At 36.5% G+C, this 17,706-nt stretch overlaps 1 protein-coding gene across 1 annotated transcript; it reads right to left on the bottom strand.

The window, feature by feature from the left end:
- Nucleotides 1-7: 7 nt before the first annotated feature.
- On the bottom strand, nucleotides 8-17,488 carry LOC103719793 (probable prolyl 4-hydroxylase 9). Its single transcript, XM_008809193.3, has 8 exons — nucleotides 17,180-17,488; nucleotides 16,964-17,086; nucleotides 15,504-15,661; nucleotides 11,163-11,265; nucleotides 4,557-4,652; nucleotides 1,647-1,712; nucleotides 1,446-1,565; nucleotides 8-772 (listed from the first exon to the last, which is right to left on the bottom strand). The coding sequence occupies exons 1-8, from the start codon at nucleotides 17,303-17,305 to the stop codon at nucleotides 683-685; spliced, it is 882 nt and encodes a 293-aa protein (XP_008807415.1). The 5' UTR covers nucleotides 17,306-17,488; the 3' UTR covers nucleotides 8-682.
- Nucleotides 17,489-17,706: the final 218 nt, after the last annotated feature.

Here is a 17,706-nt window from a genome sequence, read left to right as displayed (position 1 = left end):
GATTAAATAATGATCAAGAAATTTTTGTGGACCATATGGCCAGCTTGATCAACAGCATCCAATTCGAAGACCAGTTGGACAGAGGTACGGAAATCATGTATCACAAATATCATGATACATACTGTTGGCAAATCATCAATTCATAATGCGGCTTTACTTAACAGCTTGGTGATTGGCTTGAAGCACTGCAACAGGAAAAGAGTGCAGCAGCAGCAGCAACAAAAGAAGAAATACAACAATCTAAATACAGATCATCCATAAATTTCGGTACAAATTTATGATGAAGCCTCTGACCAATTTTGCCACAAAAGTCCGTCCACAAAAATTGGAATAACATTGTTTGCAGATAGCAGGAAGGTCGCTTGCTCATGATTCCATCACACATCTACATTCAATTTGTTTATTTTATGCACTAAAACAAAAACTTCGAGTCTTCAATATCAGTAGATTCCACAAATAGCTAGCAGGTGAATTTAAATTAGCTTAAAGGGGCAGAAAAAAAAGGAAGAATACAAACTATCAAATTCAGATCTGAGATTTGAACATTTTTTTATTTGGATAAGACACTTAAAAGTTGACTAATTTTTTGTTATATTTCTGTATATGAGTTTTATTCATAGGTAGTAAATACTTAATGTAAAAAATGAAGGATAATCTAATGAACAAAAAAGCCTCTGTATCATCACATATTGTCTTGTATTTGATCTCTGATCCACTTAGTTGCTACCCATTTCTCCCCTTTTATCACTGGACAACTCCCATGAAGTGATAGCTGCATAAACAGCAAAGATCATCAGCTTAACACATGACCTCAAGAACATAAAATTGTTTCTAGCCTGAAAGTCAAACTAAGAAGAGTCATAACATTTTACAGAGTTTAATAAAGTTTATGGAACAACAATGCTACACAAGGACAAACTCAATACTTGTATGAGATAACCAGTATAGCTTTTTTCCCTAGTGCCAAAATGCATGGTCAAGCAATCGAATTGACGATCCATAACATTCTTCCTAATCAACATCATCCAAATGCCTAAAATAAATTTTCCAATGTTTTTGGAAATTTGTTACATATGCACCAAAGTGGAAAAATGATAGGCTTTCAATAGAAAATGAACAATTTATTTTTATCATGTATTAGGTTATCCTTTTGGATCACTTGCATCAATTTAGGTACAAAGCATAATGCTTCGGTTATGTCCTGGAACATCAAGTCTTAAGTCATCTGTTTGCATATAGACATCAAAACCATGGTTTGACATAAGATTCTCAAATCTATCTTGCAGAAATGCATAATAAATTTGGATGCAATAATGTAATTTAATCTGATAATAATAAGATCAAAATGCTTTCATATTGAGATTACAATATAGTTGAGCATGTATCAGCAATAAAATACAAGCAGAGAAATTTCTTCTCCCGGTAGAAAAAGGTGGAGTACATACTGGATCAATTGTGTGATTTGTAAACATTGAATAAAACAGAAGACCATCGCCTTGTCGTGGCTTCACCTTCAAACCTATGCATTTCTCATAATCATAGCCAATGTCCATATTCAAACCATTCTGCAAACACAACCAAATCCTGCATAAATGTGATGGAAGAAATAGATTAAAAGTGGTTACACTGTTGTTACTGCCGCTTACCTCATAAGGAAACATAGTTTCTCCGCCTTCCTCAACATCGGTTAGATATATTAAGAAAGTAGCTACCTGCAAACACAGAGTAATTATTTTTGCTTGAGCAGTAAGTAATATCTAAATGAGTACAATAATATTTGTTAATTAAAATGAAGGTTCATCATATAAATCTTAAAAAGTAGCTAGCAATATAAAATGTATACAAATTTACAAATGATTAGGAAGGCTAAACTAGTGCTCAAGACAATAGCCTAAAAATCTACAGCCTTTATTAAACCCAAGAATATGGAATAAGTATCATAATTCAAATGTCAAGATCCAAAATAAGAAAACTGAAACATGGAAAAGAATATCAGCTTCAGCTTAAGAAAAGCTTGTATTCTAAATTTTAAGCAGTTATGATTTTGGATGGTTTCCATTCCTAAATAGGAAGATTTTTGTATAATTTGGATAACATTGTGATACAAGAAAGTGTGAAAAAGCCAATCACCATTACTGAATCAAGAAGCTGAGGTTAAAAAATTACATAATACAAGTTTTTTTGACATAGGCTATTTTTCAGAGTTTGTGTTTCTACTAAGTCATAGACCACAACATAACCTGTTCATGGCAAACATGGGAATTAATGACAATAAAAGACCAAAAATAGATGAGACAGACATGTAAAATCACTTTTCATGAAGGCTAGAGTAACATTTATTTGGAAAGAAACAGAAGAACTTTTGAAATGAGCTTGGGGGTTACTCATTTTAATCCAGCTGCACACTTAGGTTTGTTGGCAGTGTTAATGTGAGTAGCTAATAACTGTAACAGAACTATTAATAGCAACACATGGATCGGCGTAGCATAATGGTCTTTTTGCTTTTCCTTTCACTCATGTTGTCCATGATAATATCTCCTCTGTACAAGCGGCACTGTTCTTTTGTTTTTGGTTTTGACTTTTCTCCACCTTTCTTTTCAACATGTTGAGTTTTATGATCCCTCATATAATAAACTATACTTTCAAGATTAAATTAATGGTAATGCAATTCTAGAGGTCCTATTAGGTTGATAATTTGCTTGAAATAATCTACGATACACTGAGGGTTTTGATATTGTTGCATGCAAGTCCTTGCTGTATGGTACATCCATGCCCATAGAATATTGGAATGGCACGAGATTACAGGCTCTTGTAGCATGCATGCTAGTGCTTGCTGATCCAGCACTTACTGGCTGGACCAATATGGACGGGCATAGACTGATAAGCATAGGCATAAACCCATTTACATTGCTAAGTACCCTGACACAAGACTGGCAAGGCATGACACAGTTTGATAGTGTATCAAACCATGCCAGCCTATGACTAGCAAGGTTGTGAAGCTTGATACTTAAACCATGCAACATACCAGTCACCAAAGTAAATAAAACTGTAAATTTCCTTCTTGAAATTTTATTAAATGGGTATCATATTAGGATTTTTTCCCCTTCACTTCTCAAATGCTTCATGTAATCTCTTGCATTTGACATCAGACAGACGTAAGGATAAGAAAAATGATCACTTTATTTTTCAATGTCCCAGATTTGTGTCAATTACAAGACAACTTGGTCACCTTGGATGCCCTTAAACTGCTATGACATAAATATTTAGATATGAAACCTGATACAAGCAATGGGTAAGAATAACCTAACACGAAGCCTTGTCCAATCAACAGCCACCACCAAGAGACCAGTAGAGTTTTGGTCCACGCTGTTTATGCCCCCAGATTTATTGATGAACATCCAAAGAAACTGGAAATTTGCATATATAAGATACAAATATATTATACATACATAGAGGCCTCGATATATCATTATTTGCATATCTACCCCCACAAAATTTAAATTGTGTATATAGGCCCTTGCGTCAATTGTTGTCAAATAAACTTAATCAATGTCGGGCTACAATTAACCAGAAGAGCAAATGGCATGTTTATCCTTACATTAATTCTCATAAAGTGAGGCTAGGGAATGTATGGTGCCTTCCCCCTCATCTAGCATATCCCCTGACCATCCTCTTTCAGTGAAGGGTGGAACACACAAAATGCTACAACTTCAAGAAAGATACTTGCTAGATAACTTTTGTACCCAAGCAGGTAATTATCATGATCAAAAAGCAAATAGGCAAAAAAGAAAGTGTTCACATGTAATCAAGACAGATTTCAGACTACCAATGCAAAACTATCCTTTCCTTGCCCTTTAAAAGACACCAGAAACTGAGAATAATACACTCCACTCTCTTAGACACACACTTAAAGGTGTCTCCAATATGCTGCAAGAATGGCATTTGCAGCTAATATCCTATAGGCATACATCTCAAGAGGCAATATAACATAAAGAATATTCAAAAGACTGGTTCTACAAGAAGTTGCAAACTGATATAATTTTAGAACTGAAATGATATTTGGTTGTGAAATAAACTCAGATCTGAGATAGGGATAAAAGCACAAGATCAACTTCATGATCTGTTTGTGTCTGTGATCTGGTGGCAAATAATAGGAGCGGCAGAATGGATATAATCACTATTTTTTTTATCAAAAACCGCTATTTATAAGGGGATTGATGAAGGTGTTTGGAAAAGAATAGTGGGCTACCCTACTAACATGGGAAGAAAAGAAAAAGGATAATGAAGGATTTTAGCAGTGGGAGAGATAGTGGCTTTAGGCATTTTGGGCCAAGCTGGTTAGTTAAACAAGGTGCCAGCTCCAGCTAGATTTCTAAATAATGAATAAAATGATTCTTAACCAAATTGTAAAGACACATTATGTCAAGATCAATTTTATTTTGCACATTTTAATTCACTGTAGTCAGGTCTTAGGAAACTATGTTATGCTATGTCAGGTGTAAAATAAAAAGAATTTTCTCCCCAAAAAAAGACTTATGCTGTAGCTAAGTACGTACCCTGTTGCTTTGTTGTGGGCCATATTCAGCTGGGTTGAATACATCATAATGCGAAGCATATTTCTGTCCAATCTCATAGCGGAGGATGTTGAATGACTGCAACATGATAATATCACCAAAAGTTACTCAACTATATTAGACTTCCAGTGACAGGGAATTTACTAGTTCAACAAAGAAAATGCATAAAACAGTAGCAATATATTTGAAGCACCACAAAAAAGATGCCATAAACTGTAAAAGAAGACAAGTGAGTTCCCAAATAAAATAATTGCATGAGCATTAGCTATTGGTAACTATCAAAAAACACCATTAAATCCCATATATTGTCATCTGCATGCTAGCTAGCCCAGCTAGGATTTGAAACTTCCAGCATTACGTTTTTTTCATTCCTTCCGAATTCTCTCTAAACCTTTTAACAAAACAAACAAGATAAACAAGAAGATGAGCAACAATTCTCCCATCCTAACATTCCTTGAGTCTTCAAAGTTTGATAAGTACTTTTCTTTACTGATTCAGAGAAGATAATAATTTATCAGTTAACTCCTAAGCCAAAGTGGCCTATCAGATTATCACAATACATCCAATAAATATCTGATGAATGCTACTACAATGCATGTTGAGTGAAAAATATTTTAAATCAAAGAAGTATTTCTGTTGGTAACAACAATCCAATCTGCAATGGTTAAAATGTTCCACTGGTAAGTGGAATTCCCATTTGAGAATAGGGATTTAATTATAAAAAAAGCATTCAATATATTTTTAATACGAAAATTTATTGCTGATAACATATCCTTGAATATTGAGTTCTTTAAGGGGCAGGGGTGGAGGTTAGCAGGGTGGTGTTGTTTCACTTAAAATGCAGGTCTCTCTTGTACAGAAGTAAAAACATTACAACAAAATGAAAAGTGGTTCTTCATTCATTCTAGACCTATACTCTTTCATTTAGATATATCCAAAGACATGTAATGGAGTATTTTCACACCAAGTTGCATGCAAATGTTGACTGCAATCTACCTGTATATCCATATATGTGTCATATTGGTCACTAGCTACGACATGATACGCCATACCGGCCAAATTGGGCAGTACAAGGCGTACTGTGCTGTACTTGTTCAGTACCAGTATTCGGTACTAAGAGACTACCGATACTCGGTACAATAAAAAATTTCGTACCGTACTGTACCGATACTATTTAGTGTGGCACCGGTATGGGGTCTGGTACCGAAACGGCGAACCTTGGGCTACAGTATGCTTTAATTCTCCAAATGATGCATCTAGAAGTGGGAGGCTTTAGAGATAGCATGTCCTCATATAGCATGCTAGAGAAATAATTTGTCCATCTAAAATAAGATACTTCTTACACATGAATGCACATCGATGCCTCCGTAAATTGTTCAAAGTTTTATAATTTTGATATATATAATCCAAAATCTTAGATGAGAAAAGGATGATTGAATAGTTACTGGAATAATAGACAATACCCTATAATATTAGGCATTGAGTAAAATGGCTTACACCTTCTGTATGGCTTGATTCAGAAATGCATAAGGATTAGGTAACCCAAGTAAATATTTAACCAGCAGGTTTAAATATCAGTGGAGAAGATAGGAGGAAGGAAATGGAGTGGAGACCGGAGAGATATAACACAATAGCACACAAGAATATTATCTTTATTAAATTTCTTTTGGCAATTAAGTAGACAAGCTATATGGATGTACATTAGATATAGCATATGCTAAGAGCATGTCCACTTTCCTATCCAAACTCTAATCAAGGACCATCAAAAGCAAATGCACTCATGAACCGACTCTCTAGCCATACTTCGAATGCTATCACTGTATGCCAAGGTTATGACATCATACAAGGTTGCAATCGACCACTATGATCTCAACTCAATCCAAACACTAAGTATAATATTTACCTCTTAACTAAATTCTGTTTTATCACTCAGCCATTATACATCCAAACACCCATTACATGAACTCAAACAAGACCAATCAATTGTATTCTAACTAAAAACACATATTCTAAGTTTTAATTATGCTTTAAACTTTGAAGAACCCTGCTCAATCTGGAGTCTGTTGATGCCATAAAATCCTATAGTAGCCAACATCATCTCTGTTGCACTATCCAAAACACCTGATAACAATCACATCAAAGTGGTGAACATGGTATGCTGAACCGACCCATACCAGATCGGTCCGATTCCTGACCAGTCTGCTCAGCCCGTGGAAAACAGTTCCGGCCCTGAGCGGTTCCAACTTCGTACTTGTGCAAACTGGACCAGTTCACACCGGTACATCCTTATACCGGTGCGAACCGGTTTGATTCGCACCGGTTTGCTTTTTTTTTAAAGGCCACACGCTGTGGCCTTTTTGACCACAGCACATGACGCTTTTTGACTTTGGCCGACAGCGCGTGGCGCTGTGGCCGCGCTGTCGGCCCTTTCAGCCACAGCGCGTGCGCTGTCCCATCAAATGCCGAATTCGTTCGGCTATAAAAACCGAGTGGCAGTCCAGGGATCGAGGCATCCAGTAGACGAAGGGAAGGGGGATCGAGCAGGGATCCAGCAAAGGCAATGTGAAAAAAAATTAAGGAGGTAACAAAGCGTTATTCTCCTTCCGAAAAAAATCTAGTAAAGGCTAATTAAGGTATGGTTTATTTTTCTTATCTTTTTTCTTTAATATATTTTTAAGGTGCTTAAAAAAAATAGGTCAAAAATTGCAAAAAAAGAGGAGATCATGCTCAATTTGCCGATTTGGGCTTGATTTTTTTTATATGTTGTAGATATGTGCATGGTGACATAATTTTTTTTTGAAATATATATAAGTTATATTTTAATTAAAAATAAAAAAATAAAAATTAATTTTTTAATAAAAATAAAAAAATATTTTTTTAAAAAAAATAGCCATATGTTCTACATAATTCAGAAGTCATTTTAGAGGCAGAAATCTTCTTTTTCTGAATTTACAATAACTAAAAAATTAAAAATAAATTTAGTTTATAAAAAAGAAATTATCGTTCTCGTAGGAATGGAGCCATCAAGAAAAACCAACCCTCCGAGCGTGATATTGGCTGGGACCATGGGCACATGCTCGAGGCCCGGCACCAGTTTAAGTGCTAATATTGCCACAAGTACTTCAAGAAAGGAGGGGTAACTAGATTGAAGCAGAACTTAGCCAGTAATTCCGGTGAGGTAGCTACATGCCCCAATTGCCCACTGGAGACCTGTTTGCTAATGAGGCAGAACCTTGTTGACATCAAAGAAGCCAAGGAGATGGCTGCCAAGAAGAAGGTGGAGGTGGAATGCCAAGTCGACTTGGACGCTACGGTACCTAGTCGACTCGATCAGGAGGGCGTGGTAGTCAAGCAAAGAGGGGCACGAATGGTAAATAGGCACCTGCCTAGCAAACGAAAAAAAAATAAAAGGCCCTAATGGAGAGTGTCGAGAAGACCTAAAGCAGCAGCGATGAAGGTTGTGGTGGTGATGTATCTGCTGGCCATGGAGAAAGTGGAGGGCTGTATGGTACACTACTTATGAGACACAGCCGGAGGTTGGTATTTGATACACCGGCGAGTCCTAGTTTACGCATACTACACAGGTTAGAGACCACGGTAGGCCATCTGATAGAGCCCGCAAGGATACCATTGCATATACAAGACGGGCTCCTCGAGGTCGTTCAGGAGGATAGGATGCAGTTGTAGATGACCTCGCATGTGGAGTAGGATCCATAGGAGTATCAAGTTTCGAGTCGTATATTAGATCCTACTATCCGCAGCCTCAGGCAGCCTATGATCCATACGGATACGGATATGGATATAGTGCGTCGGAGGCATCTTCTGATGGCTACTACTCTACGTAGTCCGGAGCATCACACGGGTCGGATTTTACTGCCGCCATATTCGGATGGGCTCCTACACAGTCAGAAGACACCTCTCAGACCCAGAGCGTGAGCAAGAGATCCGACAGTTCCTATAACCCAGCGCACGTTCCTTCTGGATGACTTGATCTACCTCCTTTTGACTATACTTATGATTCGGATATCTACGAGGGCCATCGCCACTCGATCCGATTTTAGATATCCGAAAATATTTTAAAAGTATGTAATTGATTGTATCTTAATTTGAAGATATTTTATGGTCTTCATTTTATGATATATATCAATTAAAAGTAATAAGATGCATCATCTAACTTAGACCTTAAACTTAAACATAGAAATATAAAAAAAAACATGAAAAAAAATAACAAAAAAATATCAAATTTGATTTAATTTCATAGAAAAAGATCCAAAAGAGAGAACCCCCCGAAAAAAAAACGTCGCCGTAGCCAAAATCCGGCCGAACCATCTGAACCGATTTGGTACCGCCCGAACTGGTACCAAACCGGTCCGGGTCTCCACCGGTGCGCCGACCAGTACTAGTTTGGCGTACCTTGGTGGTGAATCTCTATTCATGAAGCTTCAAGTCTTCCTTAATTAGTTATGAACCCTTGACATAGCACATGACACTGCGTGATACATCTTGACTTGTTTAAGAAGTTAAATCATGTAGTTCTAGAAAACTAATTTGCACTTGCTCCATGTTCACCAATCAATCTTGATGCCAAGCATCACAATATTTCATGCCTGCCACACTAATCTTCTAATTTCTAATCTGTTTTTCTGAATGCTAAGATGACTTGACCTACTTTGAGCTGTCATATAGAGGTAGCAAGTGCACTTAACTATCAGCCTTAATAAAAATGCTTCCAACTAAATCTTCAAATCTGTTCTCTCGTCCATCCTTTATAATAACCTAATTTGAAGAAATCTCTTTGGCCATGTTAAAATCAACTAGTGATAACGCTCACCTCTGCAAGATACTCTGAATTATCAAAATGTGCCTTCCCATTCATAATCATTTTCTTTGCTTGCAGGGCTAGAATCTTTGCCACCTTCCCAAGCTTCTTCTTCCTCCCTAGGTTCCAACAGCCATTTCCAATAAAAGGTCCTGAGCCTCTTTCGCTGTACTCACCGACGACATCTTCTCCAAGATCATTTCACCTACCACTTGGTAGATGTGGGACAGTGCTATCTTGTCTTTCTGGTTTTCTTTTAGTCTCTTTCCCACTTGAGGGAGCATTTCATGCTCGTGCTCGTCAACCACTTTATCATAGCTATCCCCTATGACATCTATCAACCTTTCAGATGCAAGAAATAATGCATCTTGATTTTCTAGTATCCAAAGTTTATATATATATACATACATGTATATATATATATATATATACATACATACATGCATATATATATATACATACATACATGCATATATATATATACATACATACATGCATATATATATATACATACATACATGCATATATATATATACATACATACATGTATATATATATATATACATACATGTATGTATATATATATGTATGTATGTATATGTAGACATATACATACATGTATATATATATGTATACATATACATATATATATGTACATGTATATATATATGTATACATATACATATATATACATACATACACATATATAAGCAAATATCTATATATACACATACATACATATACATACATATGTATATGTATGCATATGTACATCTGTGTCTATGTACATATATGTATATGAGTGTGTGTATATATAATTGAGACTTGAGAGCATATCTAGTCTCCTCTCCAAACTCTAAAGAAAGATCATCACAACCAAACACATCATGAACTGACTCTAGTCTCAAAAACTATTTCAAACTGTATCACAAGGCCAAGGCTGGGAAACCATTCAAGGACACAATTGGCCTCTCTAAGGTATCCAAATCTGCATCAAAAATTAAGTCAAATATAACTTATATTTTATCTACACTCTATCTTATCATGCACATATTCTAAGTTCGGATTGCACTTCCAACAGTTAACTTTTAGCAGTGCCAACAAAAAAGAAAAGGTGCTAAAGCTGTCCTTTAACCATCAACCTAACCAACAAGGCCTGTATCACCATACCTAAGTCAGCTTACAAATCATCCAGTAATCCTCTAAAAGCAGCAAGGGTTCATGTAAAATCATTAGGATCGTCAAAGGATGAGCTACTAGTATTTCTTTAGATCATAGGCCTTTTGGTTCCATAATATTAAGCTTGTAAGTTTGGAAAATGCACAGTTTCCAATATGCAATCATAAAAATTATGAGTTCTAATGTATTAGGTAATTACCCTGTGGCTTGTTGAGCAAAAAAGTGGCAGATATAACTCTATTAATAAAACATGGAGCATAATAAATCAATTTATATGCTTAGAAAGTATGCAATAAATTAACCACCAATAAGAAGAAAAGAAGTCTTTAGCACATCAGCATTCTTAACCACCCATCCGGTACATTCATCAAAATTATTCAACTAGTTTCACACCTGCACTCTTAGCATGTAGCTCATGCTGTCACAGCATTTGATAGGAAAGTGATTTAAGTATTGGCCCTAGAAGCTACCACAGAGGTATCTTTTGAAGAAAATGTGTAAAAAGGTATTACAGTTCACATTGTTTGTTAAAACTTGGAAGTATGAATAAACAACTATTAAGTATCTGTACAAAAGCATTTGGAACATACCTCCATATTTTCTCTTGGGATCATGGTAACTCTTGAAATTTTTTGCTCGATCTGGTCTAAGATTCCAGTTGAATCTTCCGATGCACTGATAAATGTCCCTGAACTGTTACCAGAAGCCAACAATTCAGAAAAGTTCCAAAACATAGTGAACCAATACAGGTTTCATCAGTCTTTTATTAGTCACTAAGGCAAAAGTAATAATAAATGTGAATCATATACAACAAATGAGATTGTTGGATAAAAAACACTAATGAAGATGAACCTGCAGCAAAAAGTATGCAAGCCAATTAACCATGAGATGAATTATAAAGCAGTAAAAAATACACTTCCTTCAAATCCTTTAATTTACCTAATGAATTATGAGCCCAGAGTTCAAAATATGCAAGAAAAAGTTTAAATACATTGTGACGGATTGGAAGACATATCATTAACAAAGAAGTTCTTCATAAGACCTAGAAACTTCAACCCTAACACCATATCTGCAATATTATGCCAAAAAAAGATATGCAAGTCCACATCATGTTCATGCACAGAAAACTTCCACAACCATCTTCTGGAGAATGTCTCTTGCAAGGTCTGCCATACTGACTGTACCAACATACTGGTGGGCGCCGGTACCGGTACCGGTACCTTACCGAACTGAACCGGTACCGTACCGAACTGAACCGGTACCATACTGGTTTGGCTAGTTCGGGCCAAAAGCCAAAAACAATTTGGAGCCGATACGGACCGGTCGGTACGGGCCGGTACCGACCGGTACGCATTGCGAATGGTCAGAACCAAAAAATATAGTTGTACCATACCGGTTCTGTCCGATACCGGTACATACCGGCCCGTACTGACCCGTACCGATCGGTACGGTAAACCATGGTCTCTTGTGTTATCACAAACAATCGAAAGTCAAAATTTATAATATATTAAACTTTGCCTCGATATTTGTTGTTTGAAAGAGGCATGACCTCAGACTCAGAGATAAGGTAGGCAAAAAAATATAATACAATGCTCAGTTTATGGAAGAAAGATCGCGAATGCAAAACTCAGATTATAAGAAACATTGAAAAATTATTGCCAGTGTCCAGCATAACCAATCATTAGGTGGCTACTTCTAACCTCTATTCTTTTCCCAATCAACCAACAATTTTAATTTGTTAAGATACAATTTATAGGAGGGAGAAGAAGAAACCACATCAAACCCAGCTCGAAAGCATGAAATAGAAAGCCTAAACACCTAGTGAAAAAGCACAATAAAAAGAATGAAAATGGCATTAGTACTTCTACAGCAGTAGACAAAACATACCTATAGTTTTGAGTGCTATAAATGTATCCAGGAGATTACTCCAAATTTGTTTCCCTTCTAAAAATCAAAATGTTTCATCCAGGATGACAGACAGCACAAATGATGTGAATAGCCGTCCACCTAATACTGCTTAATTTAGATTATCCTAACCAGTAGCCTGGAAGAAAGAATTCAACATATTGGACTGATCTTACTCCCATATCCAAAAGATTGATGAAATGTTCAAAACAGAGAAAGAGAGGGTCCAGATATATTAGATATTAGTCCTTTGAACCCTGCCAGCCTGCACATCACATACTTTGTGTACCCCAACTGACTGCTTTTTTACCAGTAAAGCATGGCCAGAATTTTTTCTGTGCAGAAAGACTGCAGAAAAGTATAGCCGCATTTGAAGACTTAGTCTTTCCAAATCTTTGCAGGGTGATGAGATTCATCTATTATGAATCTGAGGAATACTTTCACTCAGAAAAAAAAAAGCACTTTTTTTCATTCTCTGAGTGATCTCCACCAGCTGTCATTAGGCACCTTGATCTCATAACTTCGATCATCCCATGTTACAAGCACAACTAAGCAGACTTCCAGTTCCAAAAATTCAGCTTCATTAAGTCTATATTCCAACTTTGAACCCATATGAGATTATTCTCACTCTCCATGTGATTGTAAGCAAATAAAGCATCTTTTATCCCACTCCATGGCCACGTTATATGCTTTGGTATAGTCAGATGTAATGAAAGGTCGCCTAACCATCTTTCCAACAAACTTTCACCAAAATCTACATCCCATGCTTAATTGCATGCCCATGACGAAATTGTATTTCACAAGTCCCCAAAAGCTGTCCATTGATCGATCTGATCATTGCCACAATGGCACTTCTGGTAACAAGCCCTCCATTCAATACTATAGCTGGTAGGTATCTCAACTAAATGGGAAGGTATCAAGATTTTAAAACTACAAAGAAAGGAAAGTTTGCATTAAAACACAAAGATGATCTTTAATCAACCATTTTTCATATGACTCATGTTCTATAGGGCAAGATCCTTGATGTATTGTTTCATCCATGCATCAGCACAGTTCTGGAATATAGGGATACCAGATCAAGGTTGATATCGATCTTTCATTTGGATAGTCCACCTATAGAGTATCTATGATTCAAAACTAAACCATGTCCAGCCCTTAACAGAACTCATCTTTCACATTTAAAACAAACTTCTATAGCACATTGTAGATGTGAGCAATCATTCCTTTTTGCTACATGACTTAATCCCAATTTCCAAGTAATCACTAAACAAAGCCACATAAAACACCATTAATTTCTTAATATCAATACTAGTTAGCATCTTGGCAAGATAAACTTCTACTATTCTATAACAAATAATTCACTAGTGTCTAGAAAAAATTCACTCCCAAAATCAGATATAAGATTTTAAACAGCTAAAAAAAAAAACAAATAAGAGGAAAAGGGTATTTCCAAGGGCTATAATATTTCTAAACAAAACTATCTACTAATGTGGTCCCCATAATTATATTAGAGTTAACCATTGCACATTAAAAGGATAATCCTCCTAAAATGAGCAACCTCATCTATTCCATAATTTCAACACTTCTTTACCTCTCATTGATCAAAACTACTAAGACTGCAAATTTTATAGGTTTCGAACTAATTACCCTATCCAAGATATTGCATGGAAACATTAACAAAAGAAAGAGGATCAAATGGTTAAGTATTCGAAGCAACGTTTTAAAAAGTGGAAGCCACATGCATGTAATTAGTTCATGGCGTAGCACATATGTGGCATGCGGCTGCATATGAGGTTCAAATTTTAAATATTTAAAATAAATCAAATATATATATATGGTTAAAAATTTGAAAATAAAGCAAACAAAAAAATAAGTACATGCATACAAACTTATTTGGGTATTTCAAAATGCATATATTAAGTTCTAGAATAAAAAGACATGTTAATAAAATGACAATATGATCCTATTCATGCTCAACTTGTAATAGAGAGTAAACTATAAGTCACAGCAAAGCATTGTTACAAGTTTATAACAAAGTTTAAACTTTAGAATGCATACTTCATAAACAAAAGAGACAAAACATGTAGTACATACATGTAGTACTTAAGTTATGCGAGTGCATATTCAGCATCTGGTGCATAAGTGATCAAATGTGCAGTATGTGGGTGCATATGCAGCGGCTTGGGCATAAGCAGCCCAGCACATAAATGGGCCATATATGGCTGTGGGATGCAGTACAGGGGCTTCCTTGGCATATGTGGATGCATAAACCTCTTTTTAAAACAAGGATTCAAATCCTAAGATGATTTAGTATATTCAAAACTTTAAGTTCAATCCGCACAAAAAGCTATAATAGTTATCTAGTTCACAGTAAAGTCATCTGCCCCAGGCTACCCATATACAAAAATAAGAAAAACCATCCATTCACCTCTATCTCCGGCTCTATAAGTCAATTTAAAATAAAGACCACATTCTTTTTGTCTTCTCCCACACATCAATGCATTTGACGGTAAAATTTCAGAACCAGTGCACAATAATATCCCTTCAAGAAACTCTCATGAAAGCAACAAAGATAATAGATAAAGAGAAACTTAGTAATAGAAAACTTCTATTTAGGTTGCCACAATTGCTGCATATATCTCTCAAGAAATTTGTTTCAGCACCAGCTTCTTAAGCATTTCCTCTTCTAAATTTCTTAAAAAGATCTACTTCCCCGTACCCACACCTGAATTCAGTCCTGCACTCACTCTCGCTTCAAAACCTACCAAACCGGAAAGCAAAGAGGAGCTCTTCGGGATCCAAAACCTTGTTATTTACTTTCCAACAACATTGAATTCTGCATGAACTCTTTAGATATCTAAATATAAAAAATGAACAAGCGTTCTCCAAAAAAGTACACCAATCAACTAAAAGTAACTGTTGTCATAAAGGGAACACAAACAAAGGAACATGTATGTGATTTTCTTCTCTATTACAACATTAATTTTAATGGATTTCTTCCAAGAGAATATAAAAGAATGTTTTACCTTGTTCTTATTCCTTTGGTGTTTTCCACAGTTTCTCCCTCTCGTAAGGCAAGTGTCGATGGTTCTAGGCTTGGTCTAGCAACTTTTATTATATTTCGGCACTCTTCTTCTGTTGCAAACTTTGGGAAATATACTGCTCGAGGTTTCCAGCTCAGAACCTACTCCCAAGCATCAAAATTACAGAAACTTTTAATCTTGTTTGTTGAGACATTAAAGTAACAAAATTAACAATAATGGAAGCCAGTATATATACTATGCAATAATAAATTGCTGCCATGCAGCACAGCAAGGTGAAAATTGTATAACTAAATTATTCTCTAGTACCCTATTTACACTAGATAGTGCTACTAAGCTACTCCTCTAGCAAGCTATGAGAGCTTGCAAAAGGCCCAGTGAACCAGATTTCTCATACCAGTTGCATCCTAGACAACCTGAGTGCTCGAGATAAGGTTTGCATGAGTCTGATGATCCCTTAGTTCCATTTCAATCAGTGCAAATCCTAATTATACAATTGGATGATGTTGAAAAAAAATTCACGTGAAGAAAAGAAACTGAGGTGTATTAGCATCTTGGATAACCTATTACATAATTTCACAAGCTAATTTCATCTTAAGACTTCCAAAATAAAATCAGCAAAGAAATTATATCAAGTAAATAGAGATAAGTTTTCCTATCAATGGCAAAATACAATTGGTTTTTAATTATTGTTTCTTCACTTTCTTGCCCTGAATCTATAAAATTGAATAATAAACATCCAATTCGACATACAACCAAAATTACTCCTTTCAGCAAACAAATATTCCAAAACTGTGTTTTGCAAATTGCAACTAGTGCTACTAAGCTACTTCTCTAGCAAGCTATGAGAGCCTGCAAAAAGCCCGGTGAACCAGATTTCTCATAGCAGTTTCATCCTAGACACCCTGAGTGCTCAACATAAGGTTTGCATGAGTGTGATGATTCCTTGGTCCCACTTCCATCAAAGTGAACCCTAATTATACAATTGGATGATGTTGAAAGTATTTCATGCAAAGAAAAGAATCTGAGGTGCATTGGCGTCTTGGATAAATTATAGTGTAATTTGACAACTGAATTTCATCTGAAGACTTCCAAAATAAAATCAGCAAACAAATTAAACCAAAATAAATGAGAAATAAGTTTTCCTATCAGTGGCAAATAAAATTGGTTTTTCCCTTTTTGTCTCTTGCCCTGCATCTATAAAGTTGAATAACAAACATCCAATTTGAAATCCAGCCAAAATTACTCCTTTCAGCAAACAATTGTTCCTAAACTGTTTGCTTCGCAACAACTACAAATAGCTTCATCACTTAAACCTTAGTAGATTTGAGAGTATAAAAACTAAATTTTTACAGCAATCAATGGCTTTCTTTTGAATTCTATCAGAGACATTAAGAATAGATTCATTCACCATAACTAGAATATAACAACAACAAAAAAAAAACCTGGAAGGCGACTGAAGAAGGGCGAGACTCTCCGGTCTCCCCATGGGGCATCCCGGGCAAATCCGACACTTCCTTTTCCACTTCCAGCAGCCTTCCCCGAGGCACGCGGCCACCCGAGAAACGCTGCAAGCCCAGAAAGAAATCACAATGGAATTCCAAAAGACGACGAAGAAGAAGAGATCTAAAAGCAAAGATGGAGATGATAAGGGGATTCACCACGGAGAAGAGGAGGGATCCGTAGAACCCAGCAAGAAAAAAGAGGGAGCAGTAGAAGAACACGAGCGGGAGCTCAACCTTGGCCCTCGCCAAGCCCCATAGCGGCCTCCCCTTGCTCGCTTTCATGAAAGAAGTACGAGATCTTCGCTCGCTCGAAGGAGGGAATAGCGGGGGAGACCTCGTCGCCGCGCGGCGCCGCCCGGGTGGTGTCGGGTTTCAAAGGAAACGTCCGTACGGCGGGAATTAAGGAATCGGGCGGATTCAGGAGATCACGGGACGGATTCACGTCCCCGGTTTTGTTTACTGTGGTCACCCATGGAATTGGGTCTTATTCCCCGGTGGATTTATGCGCGGGAGATTGTGAATACCGCGTGGCATGGGTTGTTGGTGTCTTAATCCGACCCGGAAACGCAACAAAACCCCCTTTCAGCCGAGTCCGGTCTGGAGTTTCCGGTTCTCCAATTTTATCTTTCCTTTTCTCTGACCTGGACTCGAAACAAGTGAGAAATGGTCTCACAGTTTAATTA

The sequence above is a fragment of the Phoenix dactylifera genome, chromosome 15 (assembly GCF_009389715.1).
Source record: "Phoenix dactylifera cultivar Barhee BC4 chromosome 15, palm_55x_up_171113_PBpolish2nd_filt_p, whole genome shotgun sequence".
NCBI lineage: Eukaryota > Viridiplantae > Streptophyta > Magnoliopsida > Arecales > Arecaceae > Phoenix > Phoenix dactylifera.
Note: the sequence above shows the minus strand (reverse complement) of the source record. Positions and strands in the feature narration are given on the sequence as shown.

Coding starts and splice junctions, on each gene's coding strand:
- LOC103719793 (XM_008809193.3), bottom strand. CDS start 17,305: ATGAAAGCGAGCAAGGGGAGGCCGCTATGGGGCTTGGCGAGGGCCAAG. Junction 1,566..1,646: donor AAACTATGTTTCCTTATGAG/GTAAGCGGCAGT, acceptor TTGTGTTTGCAG/AATGGTTTGAATATGGACAT. Junction 773..1,445: donor CAAATCACACAATTGATCCA/GTATGTACTCCA, acceptor CTGTTTATGCAG/CTATCACTTCATGGGAGTTG.